At 47.3% G+C, this 17,597-nt stretch overlaps 1 protein-coding gene across 4 annotated transcripts in view; it reads left to right on the top strand.

The window, feature by feature from the left end:
- The window catches only part of nexn (nexilin F-actin binding protein), a 45,215-nt gene extending 33,440 nt beyond the window's left edge, over positions 1–11,775 (top strand). For 2 of the 4 annotated variants that reach the window (XM_033029039.1, XM_033029043.1), the window contains 6 exons: positions 1,592–1,660; positions 3,620–3,823; positions 5,233–5,454; positions 6,551–6,736; positions 9,499–9,865; positions 11,018–11,775. In XM_033029039.1, the coding sequence (XP_032884930.1) occupies positions 1,592–1,660; positions 3,620–3,823; positions 5,233–5,454; positions 6,551–6,736; positions 9,499–9,865; positions 11,018–11,031 (1,062 nt within the window). In that variant the 3' untranslated portion in view covers positions 11,032–11,775. Of the gene's footprint in view, positions 1–1,591; positions 1,661–3,619; positions 3,824–5,232; positions 5,455–6,550; positions 6,737–9,498; positions 9,877–11,017 lie in introns of those variants that run through there. The other 2 variants (XM_033029041.1, XM_033029042.1) reach the window with 2 other exon arrangements.
- Positions 11,776–17,597: the final 5,822 nt, after the last annotated feature.

Below are 17,597 nucleotides of genomic sequence, written 5' to 3' on the forward strand. Positions count from 1 at the left end.
CCGATCCCTTAATAATTGTATATGTTTCTATAAGATCGCCTCTCATCCTTCTAAATTCAAGCCCAGCCGCTCCATTCTCTCAGCATATGACAGTCCCGCCATCCCGGGAATTAACCTTGTGAACCTACGCTGCACTCCCTCAATAGCAAGAATGTCCTTCCTCAAATTAGGAGACCAAAGCTGCAAGGTGTGGGGATAACACAGAGTGTCTGAAGACGGGCCCCAACCCAAACCGTCTTCTATCCATGTCCTTCAGAGACGCTGCCTGACCCGCTGAGTTACTCCAGCACTTTGTGTCTTTCTTTTAAGGGATTGTCTGTGTTCAGTAGATTCTCTGCGGCATAGAGTCATACAGTACTGACACGGGCTCGTTGGCCCAACTCATCCTCACGCCAACCAAGGTGTTCCTGCTAAGCCAGTCCCATTTGCCCACATTTGATCCATAGGTTCACAAGGTTAATTCCCGGGGTGGCGGGACTGTCATATGCTGAGAGAATGGAGCGGCTGGGCTTGTGCACTCTGGAGTTTAGAAGGATGAGAAGGGATCTTATTGAAACATATAAGATTATTAAGGGTTTGGACACGCTAGAGGCAGGAAACATGTTCCCGATGTTGGGGGAGTCCAGAACCAGGGGCCACAGTTTAAGAATAAGGGGTAAGCCATTTAGTACAGAGACGAGGAAACACTTTTTCACACAGAGAGTTGTGAGTCTGTGGAATTCTCTGCCTCAGAGGGCGGTGGAAGCCGGTTCTCTGGATACTTTCAAGAGAGAGTTAGATCGGGCTGTTAAAGATAGCGGAGTCAGGAGATATGGGGAGAAGGCAGGAACGGTGTACTGATTGGGGATGATCAGCCATGATCACATTGAATGGCGGTGCTGGCTCGAAGGGCCGAATGGTCTACTCCTGCACCTATTGTCTATTGTCTATCCCTCTAAACCATTCCTATCCATGTACCTGACCAAGTGTCTTTAAAATATTATTATTGTACCAGCCTCAACTACCTCCTCTGGCAGCTCGTTCCATACACCCACCACCCTCTGAATGAATCCTCGGGAGATCAAAGGAGAATGGTGGTGTTGGCTGAGAGAGGGCATTGAAGAAAGCCAAGTTGTCATATGGCCATAAGGGATGGGAGTAAAATTAGGCCATTTGGCCCATCAAGTCAACTCCACCATTCAATCATGGCTGATCTATCTCTCCCTCCTAACCCCCTTTTCCTGCCTTCTCCCCATAAGCTCTGACACCCGTACTAATCAAGAATCTATCTATCTCTGCCTCAAAAATATCCACTGACTCAATCACAGCCTTCTGTGGCAATGAATTCCACAGATTTCGCCACCCTCTGACTAAAGAAATCCCCCCTCATCTCCTTCCTAATTCTGAGGCTATGATCTCCAGTCCCACTAGTGGAGACATCCCCTCCACATCCACTCTATCCCTGCCTTGTCTTCTCAGCGAGGACTACCTCCCCTCCCACCGCCCCTCCCCCCAGAAAACAAATTGTAACTCCTTTGACATTAGTGGTTCCATTATTGAAGTGATATTTTTCGACTGTTGAAGTTATCCAATGTCGCAATTATTTTTTAAGACTCCAGACCAGGATAGCACACTGAAGGAGCTTACAAGTTCAGACAAGGAGGATTATGGACCCAATGAAGTAAGGCATCATTCATTCAAAAGTGCGACTGCTGTAGTATAACGGTGAATGTTTTAACGGAAAGCACTTTTCATCACTTCTCCTTTAGCCTAGCTCACCTCTGCACTAGATAACTTCCACTGTCTTTCTGAATGGTACGGTTTAATCTCTAGTTAACTTTTTGTGAGATTTTTGCTGTCGTCGTTGCTATTCCTCCGTCTCTTGTTCGTTTGAGCGTGTTGGAGAATCGCAGGCGGTGACCCGAAAGGCAAACTGTTGTCGGTATCAGCGTCCAGATGTGGGGTTTAAGAACAAACGGCGATGAGAGAATGAATGAATGAATGAATGAATGAATGAATGAATGAATGAATGAATGAATGAATGAATACTTTATTGTCCCATGTGGCAAGTCACAGTGAAATTATTGAGGGGGAGAAAGGTTTGCCGGAGCAGTAATCCCGGTTCTTACCTTGCCGGAAAACGTAGACTGGACACGTCCAAACCTGTTCCTCCATCCCCCGATCCCCAGAGCTGACCCATCGTCTCCAGGGTGGACACACAAAAGCCGGAATAACACAGCAAGTCAGACAGCGGCTGGAGGAAAGGAATAGGTGACGTTTCGGATCGAGAGGGGTCTCAACCCCGAAACGTCGCCTATTCCTTTTCTCTGGACATGCTGTCTGACCCGATGAGTTACTCCGGCTTTTTGTGTCTGTCTCCGGTTTAAACCAGCATCTGCAGTCCCTTCCCGCCCATCATCTCCAGGGATAGATTCTGGAAAGTATTCTGGAAAACCTGTCTCCAATCATTCCCATGGTGAACACAAACCAGTTTAGTTTTAGTTTAGAGGCACAGCGCGGGAACAGGCCCTTCGGCCCACCGGGTCCTTGCCGACCAGCGATCCCCACACACTAATGCCCCTGTCCCACTTAGGAAACCTGAACGGTAAACCCTAGGAGACTTTGCGCCCCACCCAAGGTTTCTGTGCGGTTCCCGGAGGTTGCAGGTAGTGTAAGCAGGTAGGGAGACTGACAAAAACCTCCGGGAACCGCACAGAAACCTTGGGTGGGGCACAAAGTCTCCAGAGGTTTCCATTCAGGTCTCCTAAGTGGGACAGGGGCATAACACTATCCGACACACACTAGGAGCAATTTTACCAAAGCCCATTAACCTGCAAACCTGTACGTCTTTGGAGTCTGGGAGGAAACCGGAGCTCCCGAAGAAAACCCACTAGGTCCCAGGGAGAACGTACAAACTCTGTACAGACAGCACCCGTAGTCGGGATCGAACCCGGGTCTCTGGCGCTGTGAGGCACTGGCACTACCACTGCCCCTCCATACATTTTTACCGCCAATTTAACCGAAATGTTGCCTATCCATGCCTTCCAGAGATGCCGTCTGACCCGCTGAGTTACTCCAGCTTTTTGCATCTTTTTTTTTGCAATTGAATGAACTGCAGGCACCTGCAGGTTTGTGAATGGGTATTTGGATAATTTGCACAGAAGGATAGCTGGTATCAATGGGAATGATTTAATTCGTTAAAAAAAGGTGGGAATTCTGAAATATACAATCTTTACATTTCAAATCTTCTACATGAAAAAATAATCTGTCACCCCTCAGTACTATTTGACCGCCTACACCGACCAGATGTCAAACAAGAGTTTGCCTTAGGGTTGACAAAAGTGCTGGAGAAACTCAGCGGGTGCGGCAGCATCTATGGAGCGAAGGAAATAGGCAACGTTTCGGGCCCGAAACGTTGCCTATTTCCTTCGCTCCATAGATGCTGCCGCACCCCGCTGAGTTTCTCCAGCACTTTTGTCCACCTTCGATTCTCCGGCATCTGCGGTTCCTTCTTGACCATTTTGGCTTCAGGGTTGACCGGAGGAAAAAGCGCGTTGTCCTGAAGAATGGGTATTGGAGGCGGGAATAAAGTTTGTAACACTGCCTTTCCTTCGCCGCCTCCATCCCACTCCCGAAATAGTTACTCGATGACGACTCCACCGAGTTTGAGAAATCGGCCGCTGACCCCAACGATTCGCACTGCCCACGTAAATTGGAGATCAAGTTTGAGGAGCTGTTGAAGCTGAAGATGGAGGAAGAGAGAAGGCTTGCAGAAGAGGAGCGGAGGCAGAAACTAGAACTGGAGAAGCAGGAATTTGAGCAGCAGCGACAGGAACTGGGGGAGGTGGGTAAACTTTATGTTCACACGTCACAGGGGGGCAGAATTACGCCATTCGGCCCATCGAGTCTACTCCTCCATTCAATCATGGCTGATCTGTCTTTCATAGAAACATAGAAAATAGGTGCAGGAGTAGGCCATTTGGCCCTTCGAGCCTGCACCGCCATTCAATATGATCATAGCTAATCATCCAAATCAGTATCCTGTACCTGCCTTCTCTCCATACCCCCTGATCCCTTTTGAACTCCCTCTTAAATATAGCCAATGAACTGGCCTCAACTACCTTCTGTGGCAGAGAATTCCAGAGATTCACCACTCTCTGTGTGAAAAATGTTTTTCTCATCTCGGTCCTAAAAGATTTCCCCCTTATCCTTAAACTGTGACCCCTTGTTCTGGACCCCAACATCGGGACCATTTTCTCTGCATCTAACCTGTCACAGAGAGTGGTGAATCTGTGGAATTCTCTGCCACATCTAGCCTGTCCAACCCCTTAAGAATTTTGTAAGTTTCTATAAGATCCCCCCCCCCAATCTTCTAAATTCTAGCGAGTTTCCCTCTCAATCCCATTCTCCTGCCGTCTCCCCATAACTCCTGACACCAGTACTAATCAAGAATCTATCAATCTCCACCTTAATAATATATCCATTGTCTTGGCCTCCACAGCCTTCTGTGGCAATGAATTCCACAGATTCACCACCCTCTGACTAAAGAAATTCCTCATCTCCTTCCTAAAGGAACGTCCTTTAATTCTAAGGCCGTGACCTCTAGTCCTAGACTCTCCCACTCATGGAAGCATCCTCTCCACATCCACTCTATCCAAGCCTTTCACTATTCTAGTAAGTTTCAATGAGGTCCCCACCTCATCCTTCTAAACTCCAGCATGTACAGGCCCAGTGCTGTCAAACGCTCATCGTATGTTAACCCACTCATTCCTGGGATCATTCATGTAAGTCTCTTTACTTAAGATTTTGAGAGATATAACGCCCTTCGGTCCACGGAGTCCGCACAGACCAGCGATCACCCCGCGCACTTGCACCATCCCACACAATAGGGACAATTTACAATATTCACCAAAGCCAAAATAATCTACAAACCTGTACGTCTTTGGAGTGTGGGAGGAAATCGGTGAACCCGGAGAAAGCCCACGCGGTCACGGGGAGAACATGAACACTCCACAAAGACAGCAGCCGTAGTCAGGATCGAACCCTGGTCTCTGACGCTGTAAAGCAGCAACTCTACCGCTGCGCCACCGTGCCCCCCACCCCCCCCCAATGCGGCACTGTGCCTAATACGCTTGCAATTGTAGGTTTCTGGTCAAAGGTCAAATGTCACAGTGGAGGTCAAAAGTCCAGACTCGTCTCCGATCAGACTTGGCAATCCACTTTTGTAAATTCATCCCTTTTCTTCGCTTTCAGGATGAGGTCAATGAATCCACTGAAGTCATAAGTACGGAATACGAGGAGCTGAAGAACCTGAAAAGAACCGGTTCCATTCAGGCCAAGAATTTAAAGTCAAAGTTTGAGAAAATTGGCAAGCTGTCAGAAGAGGAAATACAGAAGAAGGTGGAGGACGAGAGAGCCAGGCGGAGAGCAGAAGATCTGGAAATCGAGGAGAGGGAATCCGAGCGCTTTAGGGAGGTAAGCTTCACTCCGCACCCCGACAACTCTCACCAGCTTCCACAGACGCTCCGTAGAAGGAAGCATTTTATCGGGAAGCATCACAGCACGGTTTGGGAACAGCTCCGTCCAATGCGGCAAGAAATTGCAGGGAATTGTGGACGCAGCCCAGACCATTGCACAAACCGACCTCTGAGGGTCTCGGCCCGAAACGTCACCCATTCATTCGCTCCAGAGATGCTGCCTGTCCCGTGTCTGCCTCCCTTCCATTGACTCCATCTACACCTCACGCTGCCTCGGCAAGGCCAGCAGCACAATCAAGGACCAGTCACACCCTGGCCACTCCCTCTTCCCCTCTCCCATCAGGAAAAAGGTGGCTGTGGTTTTTGTTTTCATTTTAGAGATGCAGTGTGGAAACAGGCCCTTCGGCCCACCGAGTCCGCGCCGACCAGCAAATCCAATACACTCACACTACCCTACATACACTAGGGACAATTTATCATTTTTACCGAAGCCAATTAACCTACAAACCTGTCCCACAGAATATTCTGCACTCTGTATCGTCCCCTTTGCTTCATCTAGTGCACTTAAGTTTGAACTGACTGTATTTAGTTTAGTTTAGAGATACAGCGCCGAATCAGCGATCCCTGTACACCAGCACTATCCTACACACACAATTTACTATTTTACCATGCTAATTAACCTACAAACCTGCACGTCTTTGGAGTGTGGGAGGAAACGGAGCACCCGGGGAAAAACCACGTGGTCATGGGGAAACGTACAAACTCTGTATATCACCAGAGTCCTGGGTTCGATCCTGACCACGGGTTGGCTGTCTGTCTGTACGGAGTTTGTACTTTCTCCCCGTGACCTGCGTGGGTTTTCCCCGGGTGCTCCGGTTTCCTCTCTCACTCCAAAGACGTGCAGCGTGCTAAATTAATTGGCTTTGATAAAATTGTAAATTGTCCCCAGAGTGCAGGATAATGTCAGTGTACTATGGCTGGTCGGCGCGGACTCGGTGGGCCGAAGGGCCTGTTTCCGTGCTGTATCTCTAAACTAAAAGCTGGTGAGTCTCTGCAGCGCAGGGATGGATTCAATGATATTTTCATCCTTGCAGGAAGAAATAGTGGAGGTGAAGGAGCCGAGGAGAAGCAACCCTCCATTCACCCACAAGGTAGACATGCGCGCCCGCTTTGAGCAGATGGCTAAAGCCAGAGAGGATGAAGAGCGGAGAAGGATTGAAGAACAGAAACGTCAACGGATGCAATTTGAGCAGAAGGAAATTGACGCAGCTCAGCAAAAGGTACGCCACGTCAACAGAAGCGAGGAGCAAACTCCGCACATCCTGCAGAATGAATGATGAAACTTGTTTTGCCCGCGGCCCTGTGACAGAATGGTTTAAGCTCTTGCAGGAGTCGCAGACCGGTGGGTCGGTGAGGTGGTGATGATCGACAGTGGCGCAACTGGTCGAGCTGCTGCCCCACAGCGCCGGAGACCCACGGGGGCAAACGTGTCAACGCCGTGCAGACAGCACCCGTAGTCACGATCGAACCCGGGTCTCTGGCGCTGTAAAAACCCTGTCCCACTGTACGAGTTCATTCAAGAGTTCTCACGATTTACGGTAATGGCCGCTCGTAGGTACTCGGGGCTCTCGTGGATATTTTTCAACATGTTGAAAAATCTTGACGAGTCTTCCCGTGCTTACCGCGTTTCCCGAGTACCTGCCGTTAGCGTTGCGAGCCGCTAAGAGACGTCCCCGAGCTCCGACGTACCCGCTACGTACATTCTACGTGCTTGCACGAGTTTGATTTTTTTTTTTAAACTCGGGAGAGCTCTTGAATTAGCTCGTACAGTGGGACAGGGCTTTACGGCAGCGACTCTACCACTGTGCCACTTATGGAGAGATTTGTGCAGGCAGAAGAGAGAGAGAGAGAGAGAGAGTGACTTGGAGATGTGGGAGGAAACTGGAGCATCCGCAGAAAACCCACGCGGTCACAGGGAGAACGTACAAACTCCGTACAGACAGCACCCGTAGTCAGGATCGAACCCGGGTCTCTGGCGCTGTAATGCCCCCGTCCCACTTAGGAAACCTGAACGGAAACCTCACGTAAAAAAGCGGTTCCCGGAGGTTGCAGGTGGTGGAAGCAGGTAGGGAGACTGACAAAAACCTCCGGGAACCGCACGGAAACCTTTGGTGGGGCCCAAAGCCTCCAGAGGTTTCCGTTCAGGTTTCCTAAGTGGGACAGGGGCATAAGGCAGCAACTCTACCGCTGCGCCACCATGCCGCCCTACAATACAGAATACACAATATTCTGGAGTGTGATTTAATCCAAACAACTTCAGTAAGATATCTTTTCTCACGTACTCAAGGCCAGCCTGAGTATTTGCCCGAGGATAGACATGAAAAGCTGGAGTAACTCAGCGGGTCAGGCAGCATCTCTGGAGAAAAAGAATATGTGGCTTTTCGGGTCAAGATCTTCTTCAGACAGTCAGGGCAATGAGAGATATACACGGTACTTAGGACAAATGAATGGAAGATATGCATAAAGCGAGGTAATCAAGGGAATGTGGAGCCCACAATGGGCCATTGTTGGCTGTGGGAGAGGTGATAACGTGTGGCCTCTCCCAGGGGCCACAGTTTAAGAATAAGGGGTCGGCCATTTAGAACGGAGACGAGGAAAAACTGTTTCACACAGAGAGTTGTGAGTCTGTGGAATTCTCTGCCTCAGAGGGCGGTGGAGGCTGGTTTTCTGGATACTTTCAAGAGAGTTAGAGAGCTCTTAGGGATAGTGAAGGGATATGGAGAGAAGGCAGGAATGGAGTACTGATTGTAGATGATCAGCCATGATCACATTGGATGGCGGTGCTGGCTCGAAGGGCCGAATGGCCTACTCCTGCACCTATTGTATATTGTAGACAGTGAAACTCAACAGGACAACAGTAGAACTAGTACAACGACCAAGATGAGAAGGGACGGAGAGAGAGGGAGGATGCAAGGATTACTTGAAGTGCTGGAGTATCTCAGCTTTGGCAGCTTCTCTGGATGGAAGGAATGGGGCACGTTTCAGATCAATAGACAACAGAGACTAGGTGCAGGATTAGGTTATTCGGTCCTTCGAACCAGCACCGCCATTCAATACGATCATCCACAATCAGTACCCTGTTTCTGCCTTCTCGCCATATCCCCCGACTACGCTATCTTAAAGAGTACCAAACTATCTCTTGAAAGCATCCAGAGAATTGGCCTCCACTGCTTTCTAAGGCAGAGAATTCCACAGATTAATGACCTTCTGTGTGCAGTTTTTCCTCATCTCCGTTCTAAATGACCTACCCCTTATTCTCAAACTGTGGCCCCAGATTCTGGATTCCCCCAAGATCGGGAACATGTATCCTGCCTCTAGCGTGTCCAATCAATTAATAATCTTATGTGTTTCAATAAGATTCCCTCTCATCCTTCTAAATTCCAGTGTATACAAGCCCAGTCGCTTCATTCTTTCAACATATGACAGTCCCGCCGTCCCGGGAATTAACCTTGTGAACCTACGCTGCACTTAAGAATAAGGGGCAAGCCATTTAAAACGAAGATGAGGAAATACTTTTTCTCACAGAGAGTTGTGAGTGTGGAATTCTCTGCCTCAGAGGGCGGTGGAGGCCAGTTCTCTGGATACTTTCAAGAGAGAGCTAGATAGGGCTCTTAAAGATAGAGGAGTCAGTGGATGTGGGGAGAAGGCAGGAACGGGGTACTGATTGGGGATGATCATCCATGATCACAATGAATGGCAGTGCTGGCTCAGAGGGCCGAATGGCCTACTCCTGCACCTATTGTCTATTGCACTCCCTCAATAGGCCATGACCCTTCTTAGGACTTCAAGGATTACTTGAAGTTACAAAAATTATATAGAAAAAATTATATTAGAAAAATGAAAAATTATTATTCATACGGCTGGGTTGTATGGGACTGTTCTTGTGCTGTACTGTCCTGTGTCATTGTTGTTACAACCACACCACTCCTCTCAGGCTGACCGAGGGATTAAATAAAGAATATATTTTCTGATACGCTTGCAGAAAGGGGACGAAGAGGAGGAGGAAGAGGAAGGGAGCATTGTTAACGGAACAACCTGCGAGGATGACATGGATGATCTCATACGATCCGGAGCTCCCTGGTTCAAGAAGCCGCTCAAGAACACGTCGGTGGTGGACGGCGAGCCGGTGCGATTCACCGTGATGATCATGGGGGAGCCCACGCCAGAGGTGACGTGGTGGTTCGAGGGGGAAACCCTGCAGGACTGCGAGGACTATCAGTACATTGAACGGGGGGAGACCTACTGCCTTTACCTGCCCGAGACCTTCCCCGAAGATGAAGGAGAATACATGTGCAAGGCAGTCAACGCCAGAGGAACGGCTGCCAGTACTTGCATTCTCACCATCGAAAGTAAGAGCTAAACCTAGACACCACCACTTCTCCAGAAGGAAATTTGCAAACTCACCCACACGTACAACTCTATACTGTACTACTTTCGAAGATAAGACACAAAATGCTGGAGTAACTCAGCCGGACAAACACCTCTGGATAGAAGGAATTCCATCCTGCAGACTATTATCTAAATGGTGGCCGACTAGGAAAAGGGGAGATGCAGCGAGACTTGGGTGTCATGGTACACCAGTCATTGAAAGTGGGCATGCAGGTGCAGCAGGCAGTGAAGAAAGCGAATGGTATGTTAGCTTTCATAGCAAAAGGATTTGAGTATAGGAGCAGGGAGGTTCTACTGCAGTTGTACAGGGTCTTGGTGAGACCACACCTGGAGTATTGCGTACAGTTTTGGTCTCCAAATCTGAGGAAGGACATTATTGCCATAGAGGGAGTGCAGAGAAGGTTCACCAGACTGATTCCTGGGATGTCAGGACTGTCTTATGAAGAAAGACTGGATAGACTTGGTTTATACTCTCTAGAATTTAGGAGATTGAGAGGGGATCTTATAGAAACTTACAAAATTCTTAAGGGGTTGGACAGGCTAGATGCAGGAAGATTGTTCCCGATGTTGGGGAAGTCCAGGACAAGGGGGTCACAGTTTAAGGATAAAGGGGAAATCCTTTAGGACCGAGATGAGAAATACATTTTTCACACAGAGAGTGGTGAATCTCTGGAACTCTCTGCCACAGAAGGTAGTTGACGCCAGTTCATTGGCTATATTTAAGAGGGAGTTAGATGTGGCCCTTGTGGCTAAAGGGATCAGGGGGTATGGAGAGAAGGCAGGTACAGGATACTGAGTTGGATGATCAGCCATGATCATATTGAATGGCGGTGCAGGCTCGAAGGGCCGAATGGCCTACTCCTGCACCTATTTTCTATGTCTATGTTTCTATGAATGGGTAACGTTTCGGGTAGAGTCCCCTCTTCTCACTCATTCCTTCTATCCAGAGATGCTGCCTGCCTGTCCCGCTGATATACTCCACCATTTTGTGTTTATCTTTGCTGTATCTGGGTTTTTTTTTGTTTATCTGCAGTTTCTATCTATACTACTTTCTGCCAGCTACTATTTTTCACCAATGTCAACTAACTCCTTTCCTTCATTCTTTTTTTTAGCTGATGACTACTAAATCTCCTGGAATTTCCTTCTTATCCTCAACCTTTACTACATCCATCTTTTCCTTCTGATGGGGCCAAAATAAAAGTCAAATCCTATTGCCCTCGGAAAAATTGCTGTTGTGTTGGTCGTCATTCCTCTTCTGGTTACGTTTAGCCTTAGGGAAAATGCATGATGTTTACCTCTTGGTTTTATTTGGTCAGTTTTAATCTTTTGAAGAAAAAAAAAATGATGTTGTGATATTCTTATTTACCAGATGCATTATATCTGTACATTGTTTAAGTGGCACCCACTTATGAACCAGTCAAGTCTATAGATGTTTTAAACTACTGCAATCCAGTGTCATCCCCTATTTATCAAAATTCTTACTTGGGCCAACACAAGGAAAATGATATTGAAAAAAAGAGCCCAGTTGCAACTAACTATCTGTCGTGGAAGCCAACTTAGAATTGGCATAAAGGAGATTTTTTTAAATGATCAAATATAGTGTTGTAAGCACGTTGGGTATATGCAAAGATGAATTCCGATTTCTCCAACATATATTAATAAAAAAGGGGGGGTCTTTATGTACAATTACTGTAAAAATTACCACAAAGCCTTATGGATAGAAGTTCTTCCTCTTGTAATGAAACATGGGACATAATGGGCAATGTCAGATAACTTGCTCTTCACACAGATGTACTCTTTTGTAAACAGTTTAATTTCTGCTCAACTGTATGGATTTTTCTGATATCATTTAAAAAATTAACTTTCAAAATAAAAGGCTATGTTTCTTTTTTCCTCCCTTGGCTTCAGAGACAACACAAGAGATTTTGCCAATTATACATTTGCCAGTTAATAGGTTCAAGGTGAAGGGAAAAAGATTTAATAAGAATCCGAGGGGTAACTTTTTCACACAGAGGGTGGTGGGTGTAGGGAACGAGCAGCCGGAGGAGGTAGTTGAGGCTGGGACTATCCCATCGTTTAAGGAACAGTTGGACAGGTACATGGATAGGACAGGTTCGGAGGGTTATGGACCAAACGCAGGCAAGTGGGATTATCTTGGAAACTTTCCAATCAGGTTTCAGGGCTCACCACAGCACAGTCTGCCTTGTTGAAGGTACATAATGACCTACTGCTCACCGTTGACTCCGGCGACTGTGCAATCCTGCTCCTTCTTGACCTCAGCGCAGCATTTGATACTGTCGACCACACCATCCTAATTGACCGTCTCCGGTATGGGGTTGGTATTGATGGCACTGCCCTGAGCTGGTTCATCTCCTACCTCAAAGGTAGGAGTTTCTCGACTAACATAGGCAACTCATTCTCCTCCCCAGCTAATCTCTGCTGTGGGGTTCCACAAGGTTCCATCCTTGGCCCTATTCTCTTCTCGCTGTATATGCTCCCCTTAGGCCAAGTCATTGAAAGGCACAGCATTTCCTTCCATTGCTACGCAGACGATACACAGCTCTATCTCCCCCTGAAGCCCAAAAACCAATCAAATCTGCTTAACCTTACCCGCTGCCTCGAGGATATAAAGTGTTGGATGGCCCAGAACTCCCTCCAACTAAACGAGAGTAAGTCTGAGGTCATCCTTCTCGGCCCCTCGGACTCAATCAAAACGATAGCAGGCAGTCTTGGAAGCTTTACCCCACTACTCAAACCTCACGTCAAAAACCTTGGCGTGATATTTGACTCAGCACTGAAATTTGACAAACAAGTCAATGCCGTGGTAAAAGCTAGCTTCTTTCAGCTTCGGACGATAGCTAAAATAAAACAATTCCTCCACTTTGATGACCTCGAAAAGATCATCCACACATTTATCTCCTCCCGTCTAGATTACTGCAACTCCCTTTACACTGGCATCAGCCAATCTTCCCAGCCCCGCCTGCAACTGGTCCAAAACGCCGCAGCGAGACTCCTGACGAGCACCCGAAAAAGGGACCACATCACCCTGATCCTGGCCTCGCTCCACTGGCTCCCTATGCGGTTCCGTATACATTTCAATGTCTATGTCTACAAAGCCCTCAATGGGCTTGCCCCCTCCTACATTAAAAGTCTTCTCACCCACCACTCCACCTCCAGATCCCTCAGATCGGCCGACTTGGGGCTGCTGAATATCCCGCGGTCTAGGCATAAGCTTAGGGGCGACCGCGCCTTTGCGGTTGCAGCTCCTAGACTGTGGAACAGCATCCCCCTTCCCATCAGAACTGTCCCCTCCATCGACTCCTTTAAACCAAGACTAAAAACGTATCTATACTCCCAAGCCTTTCCTGACGTCCACTGAGCGAGGGCTATATGTATATATGTATGTAGTTTGTTTGTTTATACTATTCTTATAATAAATATAAAGCATTTTGGTCAACGAGAGTTGTTTTTTAAATGCGCTATATAAATAAATGTGACTTGACTTGACTAGGGTAGCTGGTCACATTGTTGGCCGGTGTGGGCGAGTTGGGCCGAAGGGCCTGTTTCCACACTGTATTAATCTATGACTCTATTAACAGGTACTTGCATTCTAACCATTTCAATTCAATCAGCACCAACCCAAAAACCCAAGTAACAAAAAGGAACCGCGGATGCTGGTTTATACCAAAGATAGACATAAAATGCTGGAGTAACTCAATGGGTCAGGCAGCATCTCTGGAGAAAATGGACAGAAGACGTTTCTAGTCGGGACCCTGACTTTGAATTGGATTCATCTTTGCAGTTGCCGTAGCATTGGTCATAAGTGAAAGGAGTAATAATAATAATAATACATTTTATTTATGGGCGCCTTTCAAGAGTCTCAAGGACACCTTACAAAAATTGAGCATGTATAGGAAAAACATGTAAGGGGAATGAAATAAATAGTAGAGACATGACTAGTACACAAAGTAAAGACAGAATTCAATACAAAACACAGCATGAGGCAATTAATGCACAGATGAAAAGGGACGGGGACGTGGGGCTAAGGATAGGCAGAGGTGAAGAGATGGGTCTTGAGGCGGGACTGGAAGATGGGGAGGGACACGGAATTGCGGATCAGTTGGGGGAGGGAGTTCCAGAGCCTGGGAGCTGCCCTGGAGAAGGCTCTGTCCCCAAAACTGCGGAGGTTGGACTTGTGGATGGAGAGGAGACCGGCTGATGTGGATCTGAGGGACCGTGAGGGTTGGTAGGGGGAGAGGAGGTCAATGAGATATGTGGGGGCCAGATGGTGGAGGGCTTTGTAGGTGAGGACCAGGATTTTGTAGGTGATCCGGTGGGAGATGGGAAGCCAGTGAAGTTTTTTGAGGACTGGAGTGATGTGATGCCAGGATTTGGTGTGGGTGATGAGTCGGGCGGCTGCGTTCTGGACCAGTTGGAGTCGGTTGATGTAGGTGGAGCTGATGCCAAGGAGAAGTGAGTTGCAATAGTCCAGTCGAATTAGGCCATTCAGCCCATCAAGTCTACTCCGCCATTCAATCATGGCTGATCTATCTCTCCCAATCTCCTGCCTTCTCCCCATAACCTCTGACACCTGTACTAATTAAGAATCTATCTATCTCACTGCCTTAAAAATATCCACTGACTTGGCCTCCACAGCTTTCTGTGGCAAAGAATTCCAGATTCACCACCCTCGACCTAAGACATTTCTCCTCATCTCCTCCCGAAAAGAACTTCTTTTCTTTTAATTCTGAGGCTGTGACCTCTAGTCCTAGACTCTCCCTCTCGTGGAAACATCCTCTCCGTGTCCACGTTGGAAAGGACTTCATTAAAAAAAATTTCAAATCAAAAATTGATACTATACAAGTGCTTGGTCAGAGTTAGGTTTTTGGAAAAGTCTTAAAGGAGGAATGATGATGGGCAGGGAGACTTTAAGATGTAATTCAGGCCTTATGGGTTTGGCAGAAGAGCGAGCAATTGACAATGATTGGGAAAGTAACAGGGGATGAGCAAAAGGCCTGAAATGGAGCAGCATGATGGGTATGAAGCAGATCGCAAGTAACAGATAATGGAGAGAACTGAAAACAAAAAAAATCAGGAGTTGTTAAACTGGAGCCAGTACAAGTCAAAGCAAAGATGAGTGTGAATGAGACTTGGTTCATGGGCATATGAACACATGCATTAAGGGGTGCCTAGGCTTCATCCATAGTTATGCAGAGCTTGAAAAGACCAACCCTTTGTGAATTTTTAGTTTAGATACAGCATTGAGAACAGGCCCTTTGGCCCAAGTCTATGCTGACTGTTGATCATCCATTCACACTGGTTCTATGATTCCACTTTCTCATCCACTCCCTGCAATTTTACAGAGGCCAATTAACCCGCACATTGTTAGGATGTGGGCGCACCCAGAGGAAACCCACACGGTCAGAGAGAACATGCACACTCCACACTGGCAGCACCCAAGGATCGAACCTGGGTCCTTGGCGTTATGAGGCAGGTGTTCTACCAGCTGCGCCACCGTGCTGCCACATGTAACAATTTCAGAGACTAGCAATACAAGGGTCAATTCGGGCAATGAAATAGAAGTGGATGCTGGTGGCCTTAGCAGTAGTAAGGGTGGATAGTTTAAAACACAATCCAGGGCAAGGCTATGGTAAAATCAGCTGCTACAGATGATATAAACTCAGGAAGTTTGTTTATATGGAACAAGCTGCCAGAGGAGGCACTATAACTTTTGACACATATTTGGACAGGTACATGGGTGGGATAGGCAGAGAGGGTCATGGGCCAAGCACGGGCAGATGGGACCAGTGTAGATGGGGCATGTTGGTTGGCGTGGGCAAATTAAGCTGAAGAGCATGTTTCCACGCTGTATGACGATGACATGTATATGTGGTCGCCCCTCATGGCATCACTTTTAATCTATTCTTTTCACGCACATTAGTAGCAATCTAATTCTCCATTTGCTTTAGTGCCAACATCTTCTCTAATTGGCAGACTCGGCTGATAGAGCTGCTCCCTCACGGCGCCAGGATTCAATCGGGTGCTGTCTGTGCGAAGTTTGCACATTCTCCCAGTCACCTTCCTCCGGGTGCTCCGGTTTCCTCCCACATCCCAAGAAAGGCAGATTTGTAGGTTCATTGGCCCTGTAAATTTCCCCTAATGTGTAGGGAGTGTAGAAAGTGACATAACATATCCCACGAACGAGGGTCGGCGTGGAGGTCTTGGTGGGTAGAAAGGGCCTGTTTCTATGCTGTAACTAAACTCTCTGGGGGGGGGGGGGGGGGGGGGGCCCATCCACTGAGACAAAACCAAGTCTGAACGAGTAAATAAGTTCAGAAGTGATGGGAGCAGAATTAGGCCATTCGGCCAATCAAATCTACTCCGCCATTCAATCATGGCTGATCTATCTTTCCCTCCTAACCCCAATCCCCATTTTACCATAACCCGCCTCCTGTACCAGTCAAGAATCTCAATCCCTGCCTTAAAAATATCCGTTGACTTTGCCTCCACAGCCCTCTGTGGCAATGCATTCCACAGATTCACCACCCTCTGACTTAAGAAATTCCTCATCTCCTTCCTAAAGGATCGTCCTTTCATTCTAAGCTTATGACCTCTGGTCCTAGACTTCCCCACTGGTGGAAACCTCTCCACATCCACTCTACCCAGGCCTATTCACTCTTTGGTAAGTCTGAATGAGGTACCCCCTCATCCTTCTAAACCCCAGCCTTGAACACAATTCCAGATGAGACTACCTCCATGGAAAGGTACAGCAGTGCATCAGAACAAGCAATAGATACCTTGGATAAGGAGGCAGTTGAAAGAATTGAGCCTTGTTCCTTTCCCCGATAGTTGTCTAGATGAACGTTATGGGCAGTCAAGATGACTGGTTATGGAGATGCTATTTGATCATCACAATGATTCATTGTTGTTTACGTACAGAGGGTAATCAGGAAAGTAAAATTATTTTTAGATGGTGTAAAGGTTTGCAGAGAATTGCTGAAGTTAGAAACCGCTGACTCCTTGAAAATAAGAGTTTTTATGAATTAAAGTCTTTTAAGGCCAGGGACGAAGAACAGTTGTGAACACTGGTAACCCAAGTCTAGCAACTAGCCTGAAAAAGGTTAGAACTGACAAGAACTAACTCGGATCTGTGTAACCCAAACCCTTATTTTGACCAAGGTAATGCCAAGTGGCTCCTTGGAAGAGGGTCATTACACACCTTGTCTCGGCCAAAATGCGATATCCAATCTTCTCCAACGTGTTAACACCGTTTGTCCTTTTTTGTGTGTTATTTTTAGTGTGCTTAAAAAGGATTGTGTTAATGTTCATACTAATTGTCTGAAGAAGGTTTTCGACCCGAAACGTTGCCTATTTCCTTCGCTCCATAGATGCTGCCTCACCCGTTGAGCTTCTCCAGCATTTTTGTCTACCTTCGATTTTCCAGCATCCTTCTTAAACATGTTAATGTTCTCTGGTTTGTTTTATGTGGGAGGGAAACATTTTTCAATCTCTTACCTTGCCAGAGATGCGATAGTTTTCTGGATCATATCTCCGGTCGCTCTGCTGCCTTGCTCGGGACTGACTTTGAGCCCCACCACGGGGACGTGGACTTACCATCGGAGCCGATTCCTTGCCTGGGATCAACGCTCCAACCACGGCCTGCGGACTTTAACATCAAGGAGCTCGCAGACT

The sequence above is a fragment of the Amblyraja radiata genome, chromosome 10 (assembly GCF_010909765.2).
Source record: "Amblyraja radiata isolate CabotCenter1 chromosome 10, sAmbRad1.1.pri, whole genome shotgun sequence".
Taxonomy (NCBI): domain Eukaryota; kingdom Metazoa; phylum Chordata; class Chondrichthyes; order Rajiformes; family Rajidae; genus Amblyraja; species Amblyraja radiata.